The sequence below is a fragment of the Pseudopodoces humilis genome, chromosome 11 (genome assembly GCF_049639895.1).
Source record: "Pseudopodoces humilis isolate 2021_Gansu_Grassland_sample_001 chromosome 11, ASM4963989v1, whole genome shotgun sequence".
NCBI classification, from domain to species: Eukaryota; Metazoa; Chordata; class Aves; order Passeriformes; family Paridae; genus Pseudopodoces; species Pseudopodoces humilis.
The window spans coordinates 19,594,939-19,621,823 of NC_142210.1; the positions used below are offsets into that span (position 1 = coordinate 19,594,939).

At 37.1% G+C, this 26,885-nt stretch overlaps 1 protein-coding gene across 9 annotated transcripts in view; it reads right to left on the reverse strand.

Annotated features, from left to right (window-relative positions):
* The window catches only part of NAALADL2 (N-acetylated alpha-linked acidic dipeptidase like 2), a 427,779-nt gene that overhangs the window by 111,772 nt on the left and 289,122 nt on the right, over nucleotides 1-26,885 (reverse strand). For all 9 annotated transcript variants that reach the window (XM_088061038.1, XM_088061039.1, XM_088061034.1 and 6 more), the window contains one exon: nucleotides 25,484-25,634. In XM_088061038.1, the coding sequence (XP_087917164.1) occupies nucleotides 25,484-25,634 (151 nt within the window). The remainder of the gene's footprint in view (nucleotides 1-25,483; nucleotides 25,635-26,885) is intronic.

Consider the following 26,885-nt stretch of genomic DNA (forward strand, 5'->3'; position numbering starts at 1 on the left):
GTTTAAAGAAGCTGCAGTGTTAATTTTACTTGCATGATATTAGTGTTAAAAAATTTGTAAAAGAAGATAAATCTACTAATGCACGTCTAGCAATGCAAAATATGTTAATATCATTTAGCTTTGTTTTGGTGGAGCAAGCAATTGGAACTGCAGTGATGCTAATTTTCACATTAAATTCTGAATATGTGTATCAAAGGCATACAAGAAGTTAAAAAAAAAATCTATCTGCTTTTATCTTGTTCTAGGGGGCTTTCATGCAGTGCAAAGAAATACACAGAAGAATCAGTGGTTTTAGAAAGCCAGACTGCAATGGAAATGTTCCAAGTCCTCAGTTCATCTTTATTAATCTTTCACACTCAAGATCAGATAAAGTAGATAAATGGGTTCATGTACCAGTAATAATTTCATTAAAATTACTGAAGAAAAAGAAATATGCTGGTAAATCAATCTCAAATGACAGTTTTCTGAAATGAAGATACAGGTGCTCTCAAGACCCCTATTAATCCTGTTGATAGTATAGAGAAGAGAAAGAGCTATGTTCAGAAATTCCTAAAATTCTGAATCTGTGGAAATCCTTGTAATACATATTGGTTTATTTCTTGGATTACAGAACAGAGACAAACAAACCATAATCTATTTGCAGCGCTCCTCAGAGATATAAATGCTGGTATTTAATTTACTTAATAACTTGCTCATGTATTTGCAATGTTTTATTATGTTCATGCTGACTCGTGCTAGTGCTGGATTCAACTTCAGAAGGCGATTACTAACACCCAGGAGAAGTGGATTTTATTTTGTGCACAACAGCACATTTTCTCTGAATATTCATTCCAAACTCCAAATGGAGTCCTTGGCCCTAAATGATTTCTGAACCATCTCTTGTAAGGAGCTTTGCATCCTCAAACGAGCTTGTGTAACCTGAGATGAGCATGAAAAATTAACCATTTTGTTTAAATAACAGAGTTGAGGAGCTGGTTAACATTTAGGTTAAAACTCCCTGAAATTCAAGGGCAATTTGAGTCAGGAAGATCAGAGGCAAAGAAAATTTGAAAAAAACCAGAAAATAAGGCAAGACTTGAAAAAAACAATTCCTTGTTGAAGAAAGGTCGAGCAGCAGCAGCATTTCAGAATATTGCATTTCAGGCCATGTTTTAAATTATGACTGAGTGATAAACACACATTCTTACCAATCCTTACCATATATTCTTGCCAATCCATCACACAACACATTTTTAAAAAATGCTACTTAAAATTATTTTCCAAATTAAATAATAACAATATTTTCCACAAAAAGAGTGGAGATTATTGCAAATTATAGCTACTAAAATTCAGCAGAAAATAATTATATTTTAAGTTGAACTGTTACTTAAAACTAATTTTTAAAAGTGTGGCTAAGGTTTTTTCAGGGGGGAAAATAAATATTTTTTGTTAGCTTATATTCATTTATAAAATAATGCAGGAGGAACCTTGGTGGTGTTTGGGATCTCAGGTTTTTAAACAGAGAATGACCTGAGAACGACAAAATGCTGCAAAAGAATAAAAAACTTGGAAAGGCAAAGAAGGAAGCATAGTGCTATAACAATGAGAAATGAACATGGAAAACCATAGAACTTGAAGGACCAAATCCACACACCCCAGCCCCATGAACCCTCAGCTGCCAGTGATGTTTCTGAGAGCACAGCCTGGGCTCACCAGCCTTACCTGTCAGCAGAGTTCTGATGTGCTGCTGTATCAACACAAACCTCTCCAAGACTTTGCAATGAGAAAGGCACAGCATCACCCTCTTACATCACTTGATCATTACTGGAAAGTTCATTCAGCACTTGTGTCAAAAGATGTTTGGTAATCTAGCCCTCCATGTTTATGTTCTGATTCTATTTACTGCCACAATCCAGTTCCATGGGTTTTTTTTGCCTGAAGTTACTCAAAGAAGCTGCTGAGCCACCACCACAGCTCTACTGTAGGTAGTAGATGCTCACAACTCCATCATATCGATAGGTAAAAGCCCCAAGAAATATCCAGAAATAGGGTTCACTGAAAGAAACACAAATAAAAAGAACACATGGTCTGCTGCAACAACACGAGTTAAAGAAGTTATTTTCATAAAAGGAACGTGTCACAAGTAATCATCACTTCCATTTTGTCTCCTCAGTACTGGTAGAAATAAATAGATGCCACATTTGTAAATTCAATTGGCACTGTTTTGCTGAAGTGACAGATGATTCATGTTGTGATTGCCTCTACACCATGTAGCACCATTCTTTATTGTCACAGGTACTGTATTTCATGCAAGACTGCAAACTACCATTTGCAGCTTTATAATAAACTATTTCCTGTCAATAGTGCTGTAAGAAAGTTGAAATTTGCCCTCAAGTATGCTCAGAAACAAATAATTAAAGCCACTCAAAGATCAAATATGGTTTTTCCATGCAGTCAACACTTCATTCTCAAACCTGGTACATAAGGGCACTTCAGCCAGGGAGGCAGAAGTGCCTTTGCAGTTGAGTTGTCCATCACTGCTCATTATAAAGAAAAATTCAAGTACCCCTTTACAAAATATCGGGCTACCAATTTCACTGCTTCCAGTTCAACCGCAGTAAACAAGTCTAATATCAAAGTAATAGAGCAGAGGGCAAAAATATTACTTTAGGCTGTAAGTAGAGTTGATATTTTCTACTGTGCTTTTACTTCATTTGTGGCTTTTGCACAGAGCAATACAATAATTACATGGAAAAGGTATTTAATGCTGTGAAACAAGCAAAAATTTACTATATGAAAAAACATTAGCTATTGCTTTGCCACAACTCTATTTTAATTAAAATGAAATTTTCTTCAATTTCAGTTTAATCTGGTTAAGCAATTCAGAGTCTTGATTATCTCTACAAATGAACTGAAATTGTAGCTCAGAATGAAGCATGGAGAGGGCACTTGAAAGATATTCCATTACTTTCCTGACAGTCACAGTCCCCAGTGCTGAGTGAAGCCAGCTGCTGAGAAGATGATAAATACATTTAAGTAGACACATATGTATAAAGGACTGATTTGATAGAAAACACAGAAATGAAGGAAACTACTTTAAGAATACCCATCCCCTTACTTGATTCATTTCTCACAAAAATCCAATCCTGCTTATGAGGAGGAGTTGAAAAAGTGGCACTGACTCTTGGAAAGTGTTAATGGGCTAAAGGAAAACCCAGAAAAAGAAAACCTGAAACAATCAATCACCCTAATTATTTAATATATTAATATGAATTTGCTACAGACTATTATTTATCTTCCTTACAGAATGCTGTTGTACATATAATTGGATAGTATTAGACCTGTATTGATGAAACTTCATGTATCTATAAACCTATATAATTTAATGACAAAATTAGATTTTTTTATGTATGCAAATTTGTTTAAATAATAATTTTCTCATCAGAGCTTATTGAGCAGAATAAAGTATTGCCTTAGATTAATTGGTTTAATTATACTTTCTTTGAAATTTATTCAACACTTTCCTGTCTCCTACTCTAAATAAATACTTCAAATTTTGCTAGTTAACCTCTAGCTTAAGTGTGTTCCCTCTATGAAAGGCAGTGCTTTTCTACCACTGCTTGGAAAGTAAGTGTTGGTTCCCTGTATTCTGGCTACTGAATTATAAAATGAAACAATTTTCTTCTGTTTCTAGAAAGTCAACACAACACAAATCTCTGTAAGTAACCACCAATATAACTCAATTACTGTTGTGGGTTTTTTTCAGTCCTTGAAGTCGTTTATATTGATGAGCTCTTAAGGCTCTGCATGGAATCACATTTTTCAAGCTGTAACTAAAAATGTGTTCTATGAAGGATACATATCTCATGCCAAGGGTTGATATTATAAAGTCATTCCACTCAGATCAAAAGCTTCTTAAAATCATCTTTTGCAATGTTTCTCAGAGGTTTTGGAACAGATTTGTGAGGTTTTTTTGACAAGTATTGGCCACATTCAGTGTGGGTGGGACTTGCATTAGGAACCTCAGCAGACAAAGGTTCTGCTTCTTCTGAAGGATTTCCAAAGGGAAATCATTGAGACAAAGGATGAAAAGAAGCTGTGACTTAACTCCATACTCAGGGCAGCTCCTGGAGGACATAACTGATCTGGAAGAATTCCTGCAAGGTAAGAAAGTCTATCGTGCATCCTCCCCAACCTATTTTTTAACCATAAACACACTGAGATACACAGATGGAACCTTTACACAACCTGCCAGAAACCTCTCTGTTCCCTGCAGCAGAGATTTCTATTTTTATTATTACAGATAATATATTTTTATTATGGTCAGATAACTTGATACTTTCAACATCTGAAATCAGATGTTGAACTACCAAGTACCTGAATCAGAGCTGGCAGCAGGCAGCTGGAAATTTCCTCAGACCAGAAAAGCACACAGTCCATTGAATAATCTAGAGTCTGAAATAATTAAGACTAATTTCTGAAACTGTGAGTGCCTCTTCAGAGCAACTTCTATAAATACAAACCCCTCATTAGCTCAAGTGTTGCTCCATGAAGTTCTACACCAAGGATACTTCCAGCTGTGCTGCTTCCTGTCTGAAACTCAAAAAGAACACCAGAGGATTCCACAGGCTGGCACATACAGCCAGTCCATATGGAACACACCCACAATTAATAACCTGGAGGTATTTGTTTCAAATGTAAAATACTGGAAAAAATCATTCAGAAGCACCAGTGATAATCAAGACTCAATGAATTTCCAGTACATACTCTAAAATTAATTTTGAGCTGGGTGGCACAATTATTTGGCTTGGATTATGTACAAAGTCAATCTTGCAATTACAATTAATTGGATTATTCTGCCCTAAAATTTCACAGAAATATTTCTGATAAACAGTGTACATGCATCTTGAAATGGAAAGAAGAAATTAAACTACAGGTACTATGGATTAGTTATTGTGGCATTGGCCTTCTTCAAACTGCTCTGGCAATTCTTTAAAAACTGCATTTTTGTTTCTTTTTTTTAAATTAAGGATAACACACCTATTAACATCTTTAATATGTTATAGAGCTAAGTCACAGTTTGGCTTTGTGAAAAGTAAAGCTGCCTCTTCTGGGACAAGGACTTGGCATTAAACTGAGAAGTCTCTTGTCAAATCACAGACTGATAAAATTATTCTAATTACCTCAACTTAATAATTAGTGATAACTCACTAGACCAATAATAATATTTGTCAAACCCTTAAGCAATACCATTACAATAAAAATTTTGGCAGCTACCAACAAAGATCTTTGTGGGCTATGAGCAAAGCTAGGGCAACTTGACTGGAATTGTACTCATTTAATTGATCCATCAATAATTATGACAGTAACATAAAGTAATAAAAGAAAAAAATGTATCCACAAACTTTTCAGTTTTCCTGAAAATCCTCAAGAGATTGAAGTCAGTAAAGCAACCTTGCAAGTCCCCAATTAAAAAAAACAAACAACATTATATCTCTATTTACTGCTCTGCCCAGGTTCATTACAAGGAAGTGGTATTATTACAAGCTGTAAGAAACATGCAGGATTCAGATTTATAAAATAACCAAATCCACAAAAGGCTCCCAGTAAGTTCAGTTGTCACTGAACCACCTCATAGGTGTTAAACTACACACCAAGCATCATCAACAGAAAGGCCAATGTCAGTGTAATGTAAAATGCAGGGAAAATCAGATTGGCCAAGAATTTCCTCTCAGGAAAGTGGTCAAGAAGGAGATCTGAACAGAAATGTCTGTTAACACTGGATCTTAAATCACAGAGAGAGAACCTCTGCAGTATCCCACAGCTGGAAAGAGAGAAAGCATGTGTGTGATCCAGAGCAGGATCATGTATTTAATCCCAATGACTATTCTAAGGAAATAATACTTTAAAAAGAAAGTCAAGAATATATCTATGGATCTACACCACCAGAAGGCATAGCAGGAGCTTGGCACTCAACCCAATTCACACGTGACCTGCTCCTGCCATGGCTGTTAAGTGGAAAGAGAATCCCAAATAAATTCTGGCAACATTTTCATCACTAAAAATCAATCTAAATCACTAAAAATTTACAGAATTCAGCCTTCCACAGAACTCTGTATTTAGCATCTAATACAAAGGATTAGCACACACCTCCCCTGTATTCATTTGTAAGGAAAGCTCTGGAAGCTGTCTGTCACTGTGCTTAGGACACCAAGATAAAGAAATCAGGAATGCCAGGGAAGCTCCCATTTTCAGTGACTATGGATTAGAAATGCACTGCAGGAAGAGAGCTCTGTATTCCATGGAGCTGCAACTACAACCTGCATGAACATAAATGGATTTTCAGTAAAGCTCAGATTTGAGTCAAGGTAACTTATTTGATGGGCTGGTTAATAGAAAACATACTGACAATGGAGACTTTTCTATGTATTTTTGCCTTTTCCAGTTCAAAGTCTAATCTAGAAGCTCTCTTAAAAGCATTTTATTCAAGTAACAATGGTAGAAATTGTTGTCAAAGCTTTTACAGTGGAAAGCACCTACAGGAAAGGAATTCAAGACTTCAGAAGCAGTGAAAGTTTCCAATTCATTTCACTTCAAAGACAAATCACCCAGACCTACCTTAAATTGTGTAGTAGTCACCCTCCTGTTTGCCATGCATTTAATTTGGAAGGAATTTTTCTTTAAATAAATAAATAAATATCAGATATCATAACCTCCCTGTAATAGCTACAGTTTCTTACACATCACAGAAGAAATGTTTTCCTAATTTACCTCATAGTCAGACTTTTTTTTCCTCTATTTTTTCCTCTCCTTTTCCTTTTCCTATTTTTTCCTCTCCTTTCCTATTGAGAGGCTGTCAGGCTCTCAGAATTTCAACCCAAAGTCTCTCAGTAATTCATCATCCCTTGCCTACTTCAGGAGGACTCAATGGCACATAAATTTAAAAGATAACACTTGCTGAGCATCTGACCCCATATATAAACATTTTACTGTGCATTAAGACATTTTCCAGATATTACTGTACTATCTTGTGTTAGAAGTTCCAAATAACCTGAATGAATGTTCACAGTCAAAGGATCAGATCATTTATTACTGGAAACTATCAAAGTTTTACTGCAGTCACTTTATACCTGCTTGTGGCTCACTGAAGAAATGCTCCAATTAACATTCTCAGGTCAAGATACTAAAAACACAACTGAAAAGTGTGTTGTTTAGCTTAAACTATTTCAGGGAATGTTTCTTTTCAAAAAGTATTTTAACCTTCAATGAAATAAGGACATAAAAAATTATTTTCTGAAAATGATGCTGAGTCACTAACCATATTTCAAGACCTTGAGTTAAATATCTTTACGTGGTGCTGTATGTGTAGGTTATTACTCTGTGGTTGATACTCATACAAGAACTACACTATACATCTAAAATTATTAACTGCAGTGAGTTATATTATAATTATAAATATGTTTGGTACTTCCAAAATCCAGCTTATTTCCAGGCTGCTTTCAAATAGCAGGCTCACTGAGTAAAGCTGGAGCTGTTACTTGTTAATTGTTTTGCAATACTGTCCATAGTGACATATTGGTATTACTCACATTAAATGTATGTGTGATTTTGAGGCAGGATTTCAAGCAATCAAGTTCTAATGTGCAATGCTAAAATACTTTCCTAGGTTATCTGTGCTCATTATTAAAATGAATTACCAAACAGTTGCTGTTTTCTACTTTTTTCCAAAGTAATGTTACTGAAATATAAAGGACTTGAATAAAATATAAGCTAATACAGACATCATTTGATGCTTGATGTTTTTTTAAGATTTTCATCAGACAATCTGTTCTAAAATTCACACACTCAGAAGACACTGAAGCATTCATTATACACTTATTAATTAATATACTTAATTATTAATTAATAGAAAATACCAAATGCTGCCGATACCAAATTTGTATTTTTTCTTTCCTAGGAGAAATGGATACATCAACATACATCACTTATATTTTACATCAAAATTATTACAGATTAATACCACCACTCTCCTTATGTGGTCAAGAGCTATATACACCCTTCTCATAAATGAGCAGGGTTCTTAATGATTAGTTTATAGATAAAAAGCAGTTCCAATGGCTAAACAGGAGCATGACAAAGTGTTCAAATACTGCCCAAAATGTGAGATGTGGATCTCTAAAGCAAGGGATTGAGTTGATCTTGCATCAGCACAGCCCCACCACCAGGTGTAACATTCCCTTTCCTCCAACACCTGAGTTCAGCATCTCTGAATAAAAACATACAATTTACAAAAACAACTGGGAGGGATTTTCTGCACAAGTATAAAATACAAGTTACACTGAGATTAACAAAAAATTATTGCTCTTGCATTAGGAAAACCATTTAACTACAAAAAAATTTTATTTTAATTCATAATAAATATATGTATTTGGAGAGTAGTTCACCTCTAGAATAGCATTAATAGTATAATTTCTTCAAAACAGGAATAATATTCATTCAATATACAAGTAAATGTAGATCACAGTAGCAGGAACAGCAGGGAAAGTTGGGCAGTGCCACAGAGATTTCTCCTATTCCCAACTGAAGATTCTCTTCCAGACAACTGTGGTGCTTAGTCTACAATCAATATCAAGCAATGGACAATAAATAGCAAAATGTTCATAATGACAGGCTACAATGAGCCTTCTCTCCCTCATGTCTTCCAAATGGTCACAGGAAGGAGTTTTAAACACAAGCAAGAAAGCAAAATAAGGAAGGGCAAAATTCAGCTTAATTTTTGCTTGCTCAGAGAGAGGCTAATTCAGTCAGCAGTTTGGCTGCTAATGAGATCCAAAGGAGTTTAGCCAGGTCTTACACACTTCCTGAAGGAAATACTGCAGGCTCCACCAAGAGATGGATGGATGGATGGATGGATAGATGGATGGATGGATGGATGGATGGATGGATGGATGGATGGATGGATGGATGATGGATGGATGATGGATGGATGATGGATGGATGATGGATGGATGGATGGATGATGGATGGATGGATGATGGATGGATGGATGGATGGATGGATGATGGATGGATGGATGATGGATGATGGATGATGGATGGATGGATGGATGATGGATGGATGATGGATGGATGATGGATGGATGGATGATGGATGATGGATGGATGATGGATGGATGGATGGATGGATGATGGATGGATGGATGATGGATGGATGGATGGATGATGGATGGATGGATGATGGATGGATGGATGATGGATGGATGGATGATGGATGGATGGATGATGGATGGATGGATGATGGATGATGGATGGATGGATGGATGATGGATGGATGGATGGATGATGGATGGATGGATGATGGATGGATGGATGGATGATGGATGGATGGATGATGGATGGATGGATGGATGATGGATGGATGGATGGATGATGGATGGATGGATGATGGATGGATGGATGATGGATGGATGGATGGATGGATGGATGATGGATGGATGGATGGATGGATGATGGATGGATGGATGATGGATGGATGGATGGATGATGGATAGATGATGGATGGATGATGGATGGATGATGGATGGATGGATGATGGATGGATGGATGATGGATGGATGGATGGATGATGGATGGATGGATGATGGATGGATGATGGATGGATGGGTGGATGGATGGGTGGATGGATGGATGGGTACAGTGCAAATGATGAAAATACGTACATCAAAAATCAGTCAGATGTAGATAAAATAGTGTTTGAGCATTAGACCAAAAAATAAAAATCAGATATAGCAGTTACAGTGCATCTATCAACAGCTTCTTCAAAGGGGAAAGAATGAGGTCCCTCTATATTTTAGTGGGATTTTACTAAATCTTCACAGGAAATAGTATCCAATCCAAAGGGAAGACAGGCCCTGTATGATAATAGAGGAAATAATATAAGCAGAGGTAATGACAGTGGAGAAAGATGTGTGGACATGCATTGGCAAATTGAATTAATTTCCAAACACCCAACTTCAAATCATTTTCTGAAATGCTGTTGCACCAGCTACAGAGATGTGACATTTTTTTATCTCTATTAACTTGACCTTGCAGCAACTCAAGAGGTGGAAAAATTCTGACACTAAAGTCAACAGCAAAAGCCTACAAACTTTAAAATGCCTGGAACTTTAGACTGTATTTCCAGTTCTAGGAACCTCTCCATTATTTTTATCCTAAAAAAGAAATGGCAGGTGCTTCCTGAAATTTTTACTCCATAAATTAATCTTTGTTGACTAAGAAGTTACTCCTTTTCATTTTTCATTAAAAACAGTAACAACCTTTGCAAACACTTTTTATACATAATACAGCTGTTTATTTCAGCCATGATTTAAAAAAGGAGCATGTAATCTCATGTCAGTTTGGAGCATAAGACTTCACTCTTCAGTATTTTGGCTTTTATAAGATGCACCCCAGTTTTCCAGTGAGTACATAAGGGCTTGAACATATCAGACCAACTCAAAGGACTTCTGGTAAAAACCTCAGCCCTTCTAAAGTGCAAATTTTCGTCTTAAAAGGAAGTTTAAAAGAAGGCAATAAAGTTGTAAGTATAAAATGAACATAGTTTTGAGCTAGCTTCCTGGATAGAATGTGTAGAGATGTGAAGGAGCCAATTTGTTGTCTTTCAAGGGAAGTAGTAAAGAGCAACAAAGATTACAGTGAGGAAGAAAAGAATTCCATTTGCCAATACTATGCTGGTAAAATGTACAAAAACCACACGCCTCTGACATGCTGTAATATGTACCATTGTCATGACTGAACTGTACATGCTTTTAAAAGCATTATTATGAAGTTTTCAAGAAATTATCTAGGATTTCCAGTATTAACAATATCCTGTAGAACTAGTACAAACACCAGCTCTACTATTTTATTAAATCTAAGCAAACCCAAAAATATGTGGACATGTTTTTGAAGGGCATCTTTTAAATAGTAATAATGAAAATTAAAGAAGTATCCAAGCATACATATAACCTGTTTTCTAAGCAAAATTGGCTGCTCTGCCCTCACATACACATAAATAAGTTTTCATCCCAAATAAGCAGTGTGAATACCCTACATGAGGTACATTCACAGCTCAGTTATTCAAGCACACAAAGTCTCAGCTGGACTATTGTTCCAATTTCAAGCCCCCAGACTGAAAATTTCACCAGTTGGGTAAAATGTAACAAAGGAACTGAAAAAAGGTGGGGAGGATGTAATCTATAGCAAGCATTTAACAGCTGGAACATTATTGTTTTCTTTATCAACACAAAAATAAAAGAGACTAGATGATAATTCAAAGAAAATCAGAGACGCATAAGAATAGAACACCATCAACAAAACACAGAAGTCACTGGCCTGATATTCTCAGCCCTGACACATCTGAAACAGCTGAAGCTGTCCTTCCACAGGAGTCAGGCATTTCCTTCCTCTCTTTAGTTCAAGTAAGTTCAGCTATGCCCTGTGAACTGAACTTTTCTGGATGAACAAGTCAGTCTCTGCAATTACAACATGAACAGTCTCTCACTGAGGACAATTTACTGAATAAATCTTAGTTTTTGCAAATTGCCCATGCAAGATGTCGCACAGCCACCAGCCTCAATCACATCACTTAAGAGTCATTTTTTAGGAATCACTCCACAACTGGACATCACTATCTACCAGTATTGGGAAGGCAATATCAGAAGGCAATATCAGGAGCTACAACGTGTATTCCCTCCAATACACTGCCCCCAGAAGTGACTTCTACATCAAAGGACAGCACCAAGGAAGGGAGAACCTGGAACAGAAGTAGGTGAGATTTCTATACCCCACCTGAACATACTGGAGTGCTTATTACCCCTCTGTGCTTCTAATTGGTCTCACACTCAAATCACCACAGACAAGAGTACTCAACTTAGCACCCACACCTAGTCAGAAATGCAATGTATGGGCATAATTACAGCTAGAACAAGAAAGGTAATTCAGCTGCAAAAGTGCTCTTTCAAGCCTTAAATCATACCGAATATTGCTTGGTAAATTCTACTAATGCAGTTCAGGAGAAGCTAAAAATAAACCATCCTTTTCATCACTGAAATTTAAGGCCAATGACTCTTTCTTCCACCTTACTTAAGACTGGATATATGAAAAAATCCATCAGCTTTTAGCTAAAGGGAAATCCATGTTTTCATATTTGGAACAGAAACATGCTCACATCAAAATCTAGTCCAGTACACATTAGTGCCTCAGGTTTGTATCTGGATGTTTTATGGGTATTTATTTAAACATTACTTTATTTTATTCTCTCTGCTTTATTCCTTTTTTGTTTGTTTGTTTTTCCTGGCAGGATAAGAATTTCAACACGAATTCAGCGTCACAAATGTCAGATACAACACGTGTTTGAGGCAATTTCTGTTATAATAATTACTAAAATATTAAACCTCTCTCCTCTATAAATATTTTCAGTAAGCTAAAACCAGTAAATTTGCAATGATATCTGTGTCATGAGGACATCTCTTACAACTCATTTACCTTCAAAGAATGACAGAAATATTGAGATTGGAAAAGACCCACTGGGACCTATTTAAGCAGCGTCCCCCAGAGCACATTACTCAGGATTGTCTCTGAACAGCTTTTCAAAATCCGTATTTTAAGATAAATTATCTATTTTTAAGATTTGCTTTAATTAATCAGATAAAGCATTATTATTGTAATTTCCACTAACAGTAAAAGAGTGTTTCTGCTAAAATGCACTTAAGTCTTTACATTCATGCAGCAAATAAACCAAAAGGAGTGCAAAAGAAAAGCAGCACATTCCAGTGGGCAAAAGGCATGAATCCAGGAATCAGTTTGTGTCTCTTCAACTAACTTATGGTTGGGAAGGACATTTTACCTCTGTGCATTTCCCTGTACAACTCATAAAACAGAAGCAGCAGTAGCTCTTCTGTTCAGGAATTCTAAATCTCAACATTTGTTCTTTAAACATGTGACAAACAATAATTAAGTGTTGAACTTGTCAGAAAAATGATATGAAAATGCCAATAAATGTCCAAAATAGTTTTTTTTTTCCTATGCTTGCAAAGCTTCCTAGATAAAGTGTGTATAAAATGTACATCAATTTGCAATGTAGGTTATCCATTAGCCTTTAGAAGGTTTTTTTTTTTCAGGGACTAAGAAGCAATAATTCCAACAATTTAATTCTTCAGTGAACAAGCAGCAGGTGACTGCAGTTCTGCAGGAAGCCAGGGAGTCTGGCTATTGCAAAGCCACATTTATCAAGTGAAAACCAATTAATATGAGGGTGCCTGCCTTCTTATCACAGCCAGTTATTGGGCTACCAGTGCATTAGCTCAGCTATGAATAGCTCAGCTTGGCTGGACTATCAGAACCAGTTTAAGGAGAACAGCTGTGAACATTTGTGTATCTGCAGATCCTGATACAAACAACTGATACTTATTGATATACAAACAATCCTGTATTTCAGAAAACCCAAGTGATGAATCTGACTGTCAGAAAACTACTTTAATAATGAGAATTTGTCTGAGCCAGAGCAATACAGGTGAAAGTGGAAATTTCCGAGGCTCTGAGCAACTTTCTTTTGCTCAGAGTCTTGAGCAACAAAATGAACAAAGCAAGCACTGCTTCCAGGAGTGACAATTTTCTTTTCTGTTGAGATACTAACTCTGAATACCAGGTGAAGCAGGTGAATCAGTCACTTCCACTGCTAATTACAACAGGTGCCACAGAAGTTACCCCTATTTTAATTTAAATGGCTGCATACCACCAACACACAAAGCACCTCCTTCTCTGTCTGAAGTCCCAAAACTATGGATCAAGTGTGAAGATCAGGAAATGAATCATACAGCATGGCTGATAATAACAGTTGATTCAAATAATACAATATCATAGTTGATTCAAAAGGGGGAACAAAAAAAGAAAAAGCTGAGTTTCAGTAAAAATTAACATCTCATTCTGCTGATTAATGTTTTGGGTCAGAATTTAACTGTGGAAAAAACTGTGCAGTTCAGGCTGTGCTTCTTATATTTAGCCCAGTAATTTGTTTCCTTTCCAATCACACAGACACCTTTTCCACAAGTGTCTGCACTTACCAGCTGGGCTATAAGGGAGTTGTATAAGCTGGGCTATAAGGGTAAATATTGTAAGGTATAACAGCTCTGGGGCCTGCTGGCTTCGTGTCACAGTTCCCAGGTTCTTTTAGGCCATCCTGTCAGAGCTCTCTTATACTGTTAATTTATTTTAATACCCATATCAGCAAAAAAAAACAGCTGTCAGGTGAATTTATTAAAAACTGTGTTTCCTGATACAGAATCACAGTTCAGGTTGGAAATGACCTCTGGAGACCACCCAGCCCAACCTGCTCAAAGCACTGTCAGATGAAGCAGCTCAGGACCAGCTTTTTGGGAATCTTCTCTGGGAAAGAAATTGTCTGTGCAGTCTGTCCCAGAGGCTGCCCACCCAATATTTAATCTGGTGTTCACAGTACTCAAATATTCAACACACAATGAAACCAAAGAAAATAACAATGAAAAATGAAAGACAGGACTTTTTTCATCTTAAGGCAAGACAAGACATTAAGATATCTGTTCACAAGCTGACCCATGGTGAGGTGGGCACACCAGGAGAGGAATATTTTACAAAATCACAGCACTTTCCTGCAAGATTGCAGATGTTCTTTTCTGCTGCAAAAGAGCCATCAGGGAACAGTTTCTGTAGCAGCTTCTATGAATGGCAACTCCTGTCTAAATTTTTTTAAATTCTATGAAGTTGAAGGAGCAATTGAGACAAAGCATTTTAATAAATGTAAGTCCTGTAGAAACAGAGCATAAAGAATCTGACCCAAAAACAGGAAAGACATTAAAATTCAAGAATGATCTCTGCCAGGATCACAGAGATTTTAACTTAGAAATGAGTATAGATTTGTGTAGCTAAAAATTACTTTATCAAGATTTATGTTACAATTTGTAAGTCTCTTGCAGTATTTCTAGATATGCTTTAGGATCTGTAAATCTATTACAGGATTTGCAATTCAGCTTTTCATCTTACCAAGCAAATGAGAGATGTAGCTAATTCTTTCTTTGAAGCACTGATTCCTAAATCAGAGCTTCAGAGTTCACAATTACAGGTCCATTGGGTAAATCAGGGGATAAACCCAGACTCCAGAAACACAGATTTATTTTGTTCAAAGTGAAATTGCCAGAAACTCAAAAAATAAAACTGAAGCTGTAACTTCTGGAAAACACTCTTGACCAGACTACTGCTCCGAAGTCCTTTAAGCATAGCTCTTTACCAGGATTTGATGTGTTGTATTAAAAAGCAAAAATTACATAAAAAGCATGAGTGATGCCTAGCAGTTACAGGCCCTACTTCAAACCCATGTCTTACTCATTTGTGCTCTGTTTTGGAATTAATTTATTTTTTTTAATTTATGTATTAGACAGCAGTCAAGCTGCACTTTTAGGCAGGACACTTCCTGCAATACGTTGATGCTCAGAAAGGAATGCTTTCACTTCACAACCAGAACACTAATATGAAAAAAGAGCTAAGAGCATCTAATGACCTAAGATGACTCCAAAGTAAAATTAATTAAACACAGAGAGTTACTTTGTACCTATATTTTTGGTACTACTGAATTGCATGCTATCTACCCCACCCCTTTAAAAACCAAACAAAAACAAAAAATAAACAAATAAAAACCAAAACAAAACCAAAAAAAAGCCTGTATTCTCTTTAAGGGGAACTTTAGAAACATTCTTCAAGCAAGTCCATGGCAGGTGTTGTATCTCATTTTTCAGTGGATTACCAGCATGTTCCAGTACTGCCCCAGAGAAATATTTTGCCTCTTACCAGCAAAACTCAAAGACATATCTAATGCAGCGGTTTTGGGAGGGAGCAGAGTAACCTAAAAGGGAATTAATTCTTAGTTTTACTTCACCTTTACACCTAATTTACTACTAGAGTAAGGAAAATGGATTTTATACCATGCAAAAATTACTACTGCCCAAGTTGTAACTGCAAAAAGCTTGGCAATGTGAGGTTCAGTTCTTCCAGAGTATGCAAAATACTGCTGAAAATCCCTTGCAGTCAAGGATTAAACTAGGCTTGGCAGAAATCACTCAGTGAACTAGTTGAAAGACCACTGATGCTTGGAAATCAAGAAAAAAACCCCAACAAACCTAGGCATTTTAAAATATGAGTAAGGCAGCTGTTCTAAAATTAGTCTAGTTGTTATGAGCATTATAGCAGAAAGGAATAGACTGTCACCACGTGTCAGCTTTAGCTGACATCTGCTAGAAGGAAAAAAAAAAAATTCCCTCCAAGTTAGGCAGCACAAGCCACCTAATTTGCTCATTATATATTTTGTAAAGGGTGGTCCCTATAGCATAATATTTTAAATAAATATGCAAATCATTATATTATTATTCAGAAAGATCTATGACTTCAACGAGGTTTTTAAATAACCCAAGGGGCTTCACTCTTTTTTTTTTGTTTCATTAACTCAATAGACCCACCTGTCAGCTATATAAAATTACTATATAAGAGGTATTGGAAGCTACACACGCTTTGTGCAAATGCTTTTCTTAATTGAAACCAAAACAGTTCTCAAAATTTCACAGGTTTATCAAAATCATTCTCATTGCCTGATTTTGCAGGTGAAAAACATGTCAGAAAAACAAAAGCCTCAACCAATAAACAGTTTCTCACTCTGGAATTGTACCCATGACACAGCAAATATTGACTGGCCTCAAGAGCACCTAAGAAACCAGGGTGGTGAGCTGTGACTGCCTCCTTGTCAGAGACACTCTCACACTTTTATGAAATTCTCTTGTATTGCTCTTGGACATCTCAGAGTGCTTTTTCCCAGGACTATCCCTTCCCAAAATGAAGCTCCATGTTTTCACAGAGCCAACACCAGAGCATTTTAAATTGTTTCTGTCGAGGAAAGGAAAGAACACATTTGGACCAAACCTGGTGCATTCTCTCACAGAAAGGAGTCTTGCACATTTTTACCAGCAACAGTAAATTCTTCTAAAGCCCTTGAAGTGTGAAGTCCCCACGCCTTCAGCTATGCTGAGGGAACTCGGGTAACTTGTCTACCATGGCTCATAACATCACACCTAAACAGACCATCCAGGCAGAGGAAGCTCCACTCATCCATGGACCACCACCTGACATGGTTCCTCCCTTCTTCCCCAGCCAAATGAATTTTCCAAGGCTACATTCTGCCATACCTAAGGACCTTCCATCACCCAAACTGCAGCAAGGGGAGTTTGTGATACTGCAGCACGATGGGTGGAACAAAGAGCATAAGAGAGCATTAGCTGGGGAAAAATGTAAATTCACCCTTCAGGGCAAGCCCTGCTGGCCTGGGAACCCTGAATGATGAGGGAGCTCATGAATCTCATGCTGAGGTCATAAAGTTCTTAGAAAGTTCATGGTGATGGGAAGAGATTAATGAGGACATGATGAAAACAAATATCATTTTATTATTACCTACGAGAAGGTGGATCTGGGATCAGCCATACATGAGTCACTGTGAGGGTGACAAAGCCAATAATAATTTTAGAAATAACTACCAAAATTATGAAGGAGAAGCCGATCACTGGGTGTAGTATGAAGCTGACTGATGGAATGGAGAATTTGACTTCTAGGAAGAATCTGAGAGACACAGAATTGTTTACTTTTGAACAAAGACGACTTGCAGGGAATCTTATCAATGTGTGTAAATAATTGATGGGGGTGTGGAAAACGAGCCAGATTGTTCTCCAGTGGTGTTCAGGGAATGGAGGAGGGGCAACAGGCACAAACTGAAATACAGGAAATTCCCCTTAACATAAAAAAACCCAAACTATTTTACGGTGACCGCAATCAAGGACTCAAAGGGGTTGTACATGTGCTTGGCGACACATGTACAACCTGACACTGACTTGGACATGACCCAGGAAACTTGCTCTAGGTGACTCTGCTTTGAGCGGGTGGCTGGTCCCTCAATGATCTCCTCAGGCCCTCAAAAGCTCAGGATTGTGAAATTCTTTTCTCCTTTGACCTCTTTACTGACATCAGGATCAGGAACATCCCAGACACTTCATGATCCACCACACCTTGGAGCACACTGAAATCAACCCCTTCCTCTTTCCCACCCAAACCACCTCTTCCCACTTCCCCTGGGCAGAACATTTTTCTGTCTCTGAAAACACTGTACTTTTTTTTTTTTTTTTCCTAAAAAATAAACCACCTAAAAACCCCCAACAAAACCATTTAAAAGTACAAGCAAAATGCTTTGGAAAATTGTCCAAACCCAAACTGCAGGTGAATTACTCATGCCTTTTAGAGCTCTGCAGATGAATGCTATATAATATGATAATACTCATTGATGCAATGATGAAGTATTTTCCACATCTCCATTTCAATATGATTAGGTTTTCTTTTGTGGGAGTTCCTACCTGTCTAAAAGTAGGAAGAGGTGCTATTATCTTTTTTATGCAGCTGCTGGATATGGTAAAGCAGTGGGATGGAACAGAGATCAAGTCAAGTTAAAGATGCTTTGGTTTAGTCTGGCTTTCAGTATTCAAACAGCACTAGGAAAAAAAATTCAATTATAAAACTAATTATATCTTTAATTGCTTAAACAATCAGCCAGCTGACTTTATGAGGCTCTTGCTGCTGTGCAGGTGTACGTGCAGGTGTTGACTGCAATGTGTAAGAGTTGCATTGTGGTATCCCAACTTCAACACAGTACTGGGAGGATAAAATACCAACAGTAATACAGACACTCAGAAATATCTGAGAAAGACAGGCAAGCTATATAAGAAAACACAATTCCAATATATACATATATATATATATATATATATATATATATATATGTATGTGTATATATAGGTGTTAAAAATAAAATTATATATATATATATAAAATATGCTTTATCTTCCTGTGAGGGGTATCTATTATGATTATGACATTTTTCCTTTTGGACAGAATTATGGTTGAATCTGACCAGAGTTTGCACTTTGAGACAGTCATGTTTCCAGCAATTAATTACAGCACCATTAATAATTAGGTATAGATAATAACCTACCATAAATGCCTGTCTTTTTCTCTGACACATCATCTTACCAGCATGCTTGAATAAGTCTTCTTCAAAAACTTGCTTTGTGCATACAAAATCAATTAGAAAAAGGTACAACTTACAGTGAACTGGGACCAAAATGTTCAAATTGTTTAACTCTTTTACCTTACCCCTATATTTTATCAACTTTTACACAGAAAAATTTTGGTTTTTTCAGAAATTTAAGCCAGAAATGTAACATCTTTTCAAAATCTCCTTTCTGCATACAAAATCAAATTAACACTTCATAAACCATTAAATGCAGCTTAAATTCACAAAAACATTTTGCCACCCAGCATTTCTTTTAACTGAACTTAGCTCTTCATTGAAAAATAAACAGCCAGTCTTAAATCTACACTGTCTTAACAGCTGTAATTGAAGGGAATCTTAAATTCTGACAAGAACCATTGTTTTAGAATGTACAATTTATCACCTGCAATGGAAGCAGGTGATAATTAGCCTCAACTATTAGAAACAAAAGAAAAACAGGCAGAGCACACTGAGGTTGTTCTACTATAATACTACAGTCAGAGTTTTGGAGCCTACAAAACCAAGAGAAACCACAGCAATGCCAGAGAAGGGTGTCAAGTGGCAAAGAACTGGCCACAGAGCACGTGGTCCATAAAAAGGAGCCTCCCATCCCAAATTTTTGCAGAGACAACTGATTTTGATCAGACTGCAGGAGCAGATTCCAAGACACCAGCTGGGTTCACTGCCATGCAGTGATGTTTGCTGTTTTGTGAGCACATAATAAATCAGCTCACTTGCACAAATTATGCTGGGCTGAAGTATGTCAGTAAAGCTACGGCAGGATTCATTTCAATCATGACTGCACAAAAGATTTAAATATTCTAAATTCACTTGTAAGTTGGGTAGCTTCAAAAGTCTAATCTGGACTCCATTTAAAATGTTATTTTGCTGGATGAGAGAAAAAGCAGCTTCACTGGAAAACATTCTGTAGTGAGTCACAGCTGTTTAGTAGTAGTTTGAAGCTGTCTGAAATGTCGAAAACATCGAGAAGTCCTGTGCAAGTTATAAGGCAACAGGAAGAATTTAGTCATTATGTTTTCCACTGAGCTAATTTTGCAGCATAGGAAGTGCTGATTTGTTGTTTTCAAATAATCTGGTCTTCATCACTTGTACATTCCATTTCTCTTATAAATTCAAAATTTTTAATAACTTTCTGCTTGAAACTGAGAAAAGTTTTGACCATATGTTTCATGATGGCATTTGCAAAAGTCAAATGATAAACACAGTACTAGCAAGCTATTCCAGTACCATTGCCAGTGATTTCTCCTCTCTTCTTCTAATACTCTAATTAATAAAATCATAATGTTTTCAATTAAAATTTGCTTCCAAGAAAAAAAATGCAGGCAGTTTAGTAGAAGAAAAAGGTGATATCTATATGCAACTCAAACCTGTGAGCCTAAAAAATCTCGATGTCCAACTAATTCCCTCAGTTTTAAATATATGCAAGCCCAACTGAAAACCAGACAGGAGCAAAAATTAAAAACTAAAACCCACAAAAATTCAAAAATCTCAGAGCATGTAATTTCATATTTACATAGAAACTTACTTGCTTTATTACATCCTGAAAAATCTCTAGAGGCAGATCATGGATTTAGACACCTCTTGAACCATTAGTGCTGCAGATATTATTGAAAATCTGCTGAAATTATGATTTATTGCATTCACTATTCAAAGGCCAGTATTTTCCAAAGATTACCTCTCTATTGCATTAGCACTGATTTTTGTTCATACAGAAAATAACAGTATATCAGATAGAGCAGTGTAATTGGTCTGATGAACTCTGTGTTTTTTATGGCAACCACTGAAATTATGTTATAAGTTTAAATAAAATGATCAAGAGTACATGTAAATATATATGCACACACCTAAATTGTAATACCAAACTTTAGCTTCTCTTTCTCCTCAGCTTTAGTCTGTCCTCAAGGAAAATCAAAGCACAGTGCACAGAAGCCTGACTGTGGACAGCCATTTTACAACAAATTACCTTGGTATTTCATTTATCCAATGTTACTTACAGAAAGCAAACACTAATATTGAAAAAGAAAAGAAAAATAATATTCCCAGAATCATTTCTACAGCCACAGAGGAAAGCATTATGTTCTTGTGACTTGTGACTGTGTTTTGCTCTCAAAAAGAACAGACAAACCAGGGCTGAGGACATCTTGTAAAAAGTCATGATGATTTATAACAAACCATTTTAGAACATATGTTGCACATGCATGCTTAAAACCATTACACAATGTTCTATTTTCCAGCTAACCCCTGCTCAGCTGCTGGCTTCAGAGGAGTAAAATATCATGAAGTGAAGGACAGAAAGGACAAACTCAGATATTAGGCAAAGCACACCTAAACCTACAGAATCACAGGGCTGAATAAAAGATGAACAGGCACACACTTCCACCCCTTTTACCCACACTCCAAGCAGGGGCTGCAGTGTCCCATGGTTGCTGCAGAAGAACTGGCTAAGCTTAATTAAAGAATGGCACATTTCTAAAGAGGTAAATGTCATGGGGTTTTTATGATGCCTATTGGGTGTTTAAATTTTGTTGAATTGAATGTGGTGGGTAAAGCTTTGCCAGGTTCCAGACCCTACCCAGCCACGCTCTCATCATCCCTATTCCACAAGGGAAGAGGGAAGTAAGATGAAAAAAATCATTGATCAGGGTAAAGACAGAGAGATCACTGACCAATTACCATCATGGGGAAAAGAGTGTCAGCAATCTCCAGCTAAAATAGATTTGGATAGTGCGAAACAAACCCAAAAAGATTTGACAGCACTGTCACCCTGCCCTTTTCCAGGCTCAGTTTCACTCCTGTGCCTGTCCAGCTGCCTTGTCCCTTCTTAAATACACTTTCAGAGGCATCACTGACTTTGCTGATGGCCTCAGCTGTGGCCTGCAGTGGATCAAATCACTAACAATTCCTTGCCTTCCTTGTCCCTTCCTCTGAAATCAAATCCTATTAGCAATGCTTGGGGAATGCTGATGCCAATTCTTCTGTCTGAATAATGTTCACTATTCACAATTCTAGGGACACTGTGCATTTCCCGTGTCACTGATTGTTTTGCACAAATTCCTGTAGTGTGGCTCACCTGAGCAGCTGTTACCCATAACCTGAACCATGCATGACTTCCAAACACACTCCTTCTTCTCACTGTTAGAACCTGTGCATAACAATTCCCTTAAACAACATCCCACTTCAAAATCCAGCTGATATCATAAGATTGTATTTTACAGCTGTTATATTTCGGCATTTTTAAGCTCAAAGTATTTTCTATGATGCCATCTGAACTCTTCATGAAATAATTTCTATTCCCCCTCTGCACAGATAGGGATTCTATTATGAGACACCTTATCTCATGGGCAGGGTTCTTAGTGCTCATCACAATGCCACTGTTCTATTTACATAGAAGGATTGACAAATAGATTCTATCCATATTTTTGTTTACTGAACCATTTCCTGTGTGGAAACAAATTTGATTTGAAACAGCTCTGAAGTCTAGCGATGGAGAAATCTAATATGTGTCTGCCATACAAAGGTGGGTGAAAGGAAGTGCAGCAGTCAAAAAGTGAAAATGGAAAAAGAAAAGTAGATGGGGAACACACTCAGCTTTTACACTGCTCTTCTAAACTTTCTTTTCAAGACAATTTTTGCCATGCAAGTCTCTTATTTCCTTATCAAGCTTCTTAATCCTGTATGATTACTTCCTTGAGTTCCACCCCGTGGCTCTATTTCATTTCAAAAGCAGGAACACAGAAGATTTCTAAAAATGAAGCACACTAGTCCTTGGCAGTCAGAATCACAAAGACAGAAATGATGCTCACAAAGGCTCCTATGATTGTTTCAGGCCTGATATGATTTAGGATTGGAAGAGTCTTAAGAAGAGAAGAATTAAATTATGAATAGGAGCTGCAGAAACTTTCACATAAGTGCTGTTCACTTTCCCTTCTCAGCATTACTTTTTCCCCTTTGTTAAACAGAGATCAATAAAATGATTCCACTTGTAGGTAGCTGGCATCTCAAACCCATCCTCAAGCTATTTCTATACATTCAAGATGATTCATATGCAGAACTGCAGCATTTAATCTTCATGAAACAGAAAATGTGAGCTGAAACCTCATGAGAACTCCAAAATTCTCTCTGAACTATTACAAAAATCCCATTTTAAAATGTTGTCAACTTTGAGAAAAGATCTGTAAATAATACAATTTCCTGAAGACTTTTTTTCTAGGAAAAAACTGAAGCATTCCAGTACTCTGATACCACCAAGAAATTTGTTTTCAGACTAAAAGAACAAGAGAAACAAAGGCAGCAGCATGAAAATCCGAGTTTCCTACCTTTTATTCACCAAGTACAAGACTAGTTTTGGATCACTCATCTTACCAGGAGTTTCCCAGTAAAAGGGAGAATGCTGGTAGGAGCAGCCTCGAGATTGTGATAGTAACAGTTCTTCTGGCAAAGTGTGAAGTACAGATGGTGTCAAAGATATGCCAATAACTTAAGCAGGAGCTTCCAATAAAACCTCTTGTAGTGCTTATTACACTCTGTGAATCAAAGTGAAAGGGGCAGCCTGGGCTCTCTGGCTCCTTTATTCCCCACGTAGGCAGTTTCACTGCTGTACATCCAAGTGCATCCCCCGGGGAAGAGCCTGCACTCCAGATGAATTTGTGTCTGTGCCAGCCATGAGCTACCTCTAAGCAAGTCAATTCATTCTCCAGAGAAGCAAAATCATCATCAGAAACACAGGAATTACTTCCATCTGATCTACCTTCCAGTGACAAAACCATAAAAAAAGGGTTTTCTCATGTATCCCTTTGAGCACTTTCCAGATCATAATGGCATTCAATGATCAAAATATAAATGCTCTTAAACATGATAACCTGCTCCTGCTTATGAATGTTGCTCAGAGATTTAAAACCACAGACAAGCCACACTAAAGCTTCTCCCAGAAACCATCAATACACTTGTGACACCATTGTCCATATTATTAAGCCTCTCTTTCCCAAACTGGAGATTGGAATGCACACTGCAGATGAGATCGTTTGCTGACAGAAAACTAACACATAAGGTTTAAACACTGAAGTGGCATCTTCATGTTGGTGTATCTGTTTTAATTAGCTCTACTTTTCATGTAGGGTAAATAAAACATTAAGGAGTCAGCCAGACAGAGACTCCACAAACTGTTTTTCAAATAGCTCCATGAAATGAGCAAGAATAAAGCTTGAAGAGTGTTATATTTACCTCTGTAGCTCCCAGGGCACTTTTAAGAACACTGGGTCAGGTACACTGAGACACTGAGAAACTGTGCAATTTCTTTCCCACTGAGCTGTCAAGGCATTCATGCTGTGAATAGCTAACACCCTTCTTTGACAACCAAGCAAATATTTCTATTTTCTGCCACTCTAGGCATGACGTATCTCCACGTTGCCTCAGTTGATTTAGTGCCAATTCAAGTCAAACTTTAGATGTCTGAGCCAGTAACCGGACAAAATATTCTTGATGAAGCCTTGTCACAAACTCATAGACTGCTGCTTAATACATTTCCAAATAGTTAGATAGCAAAAAGGGCTGTAAAGCTGAAAAAGCTGCAGAGAAGCGGAACACATATTCATTGAACTGCCAGAATGGAGATTTAAGTAGCACATACAAGTCAAATGTGCTGCTGCTTCTATTTATTGTTAACATTGCTTCAGAAAAAAACCCAGGTAAAATTATATAAGACCATGTTCTTTGAATCTATGTTGCTCCTTGAAATCCATTCTGTATTTCCCATATTTCAAAAATACATGTATTTAGAGAAACATAATTAATAACCAAGTCTATCTGGGCAAGGCTAAGTGAACACATCCTATTCATGTGATAGTAGCATACAGACACCATAAACACTATTTTTTCTTAATACTTTAAAAATATAAGTATATAATTACATTTCACTTGCACCTACTGATCAAAAGTTTTCATTTCTGATACTATGAAAGAGGAAGACAGAATTAAGGGAATAATTCTTTCAGTGGGGACAGATCTTGTGGAAAATGCTCCAGAACTACTGGATCAGTACTTCACAGTTTTGAGTTTTGTTCATGGGATAAGAATAAGCAGGTAGCAATAATGGTTCGGTGTGTGAACACTCAAATACAAAACACAATAAACTATTGAGAGTGCAGACTCTGTGCCAAGAGTTTAAAGCCCTTTTGAGACTGGATTCCACCCTTTAATCCACGCTGCATTACGCAGTGTTTCCTTTCTCAGAGCCTCTGTTTCCAGCAGGATTTGGTTTAGTGTTTTAACTCCCACACTTACAGTCTCCAGAGAATTGAAATGCACATGAAGTGACGAAGCCCTGACCAGGACTTACCAATACTGGCATAGCCAGGCGTGGATGGATCTCCTCCGCTGTTCAAGGACACCATGAAAGCTTTGTCAGCAAGGTCTGCAGTCTTTGGTAAGTCACAGGGATCCGTGTAAAGGAGAACACCACCAAACCCTGCATCTTCCAGCAGAGAAAGCTGAGGGGAAAAAGCACCACAGGTGACCATTAACAACAGTGTCAGATCACATTGTTACTGTTTTAATTACTGCTGAGATAGAGCCTTTCCCATGCACCACCTTCTCACCACAGATTGCTCTGTACCAAGCTGCACTGCCAAAAGTGCTTGTAGCACCTTAGCAGGTTTTCCCATGATATAAACACCTCCCTGAAAATGCTTCAGTTTGGAAAATTATGTCACTAAATCTTCTTGAGTTGATCTTCCCTGTTTTCCATGTTATTATCTGTAAGATGTTCTTGCTTAGTTTACCTCTTCAAGGACACAGCACATACTGAATGTTTGCTAACACTGACATCAGCCTTCTGCAGGATTTCTGGACACAGTTACTCTTCAGTTAAGAGGGTAAACAGGAGTTTACAGAACATTACAAAAGTAAAATTAAATTAAAAACTCTATCTTACCCAAATGTTTGGATCTGCCTCCTGTCAGACAACAGCTTTTATTTTGTCTGATTAGAACATCAAAGCTTGAGTTGGGACTGGCAATTAGAGTTTCCAAAAATCCACAGATCTGGACAGGAATATCAGGAAAACTTCCCCAAAGTCAAGGACAAAAGCATCCAAGTACCATAACCTGCAGCAGCTTTTTTGACTGGAAAACCTCAGTTTTTTCTTTCACAGAGAACTGAAAAATAAGGAGATTTTATTCCAAAACTGACAAAATCCAACTGTAATGTGGCAAACACTCCCATGAAATGAGATGACCTTTCTGCATAATGCTCTGCATATTTGGAATATGACTGAAGACTACTCACTGATACAAAGCTATATTAATTTTCCAGACAGAAATAATTCAGGTATTTAAGGATTATCTTACTACTCACTGAGCTGCTCTACTGATGACTTTCCAAATGTCTCCAAATGGTCTGAAGAATGACAGCAGGTCTATGATGTGTCTACACAACTCTGATTTCACAGGAACCTGAGAACTTTTTACTATACCTCTGTTTCTCATTTCAGTTGTCCTCATCCTTCTGTATTTTAGAACCTTCATTTTTTTTCTTGTGTATGTATATAATTTTCAATTTACTTCCTAGCTGCTGGTTTTAAGGAATGTTTATGCACAGTTCTTTGTGGCTTTACAAGTATGTAAATTACATGAATATATGGCATTCAGTTTGAGCCTCATAAGCATTTGGTGTTCAGTTCTGCTTTACTCGACAGCTAAAACAGAAAAAAAATATAAAAATAGCAGCCTACTATTTGCAGT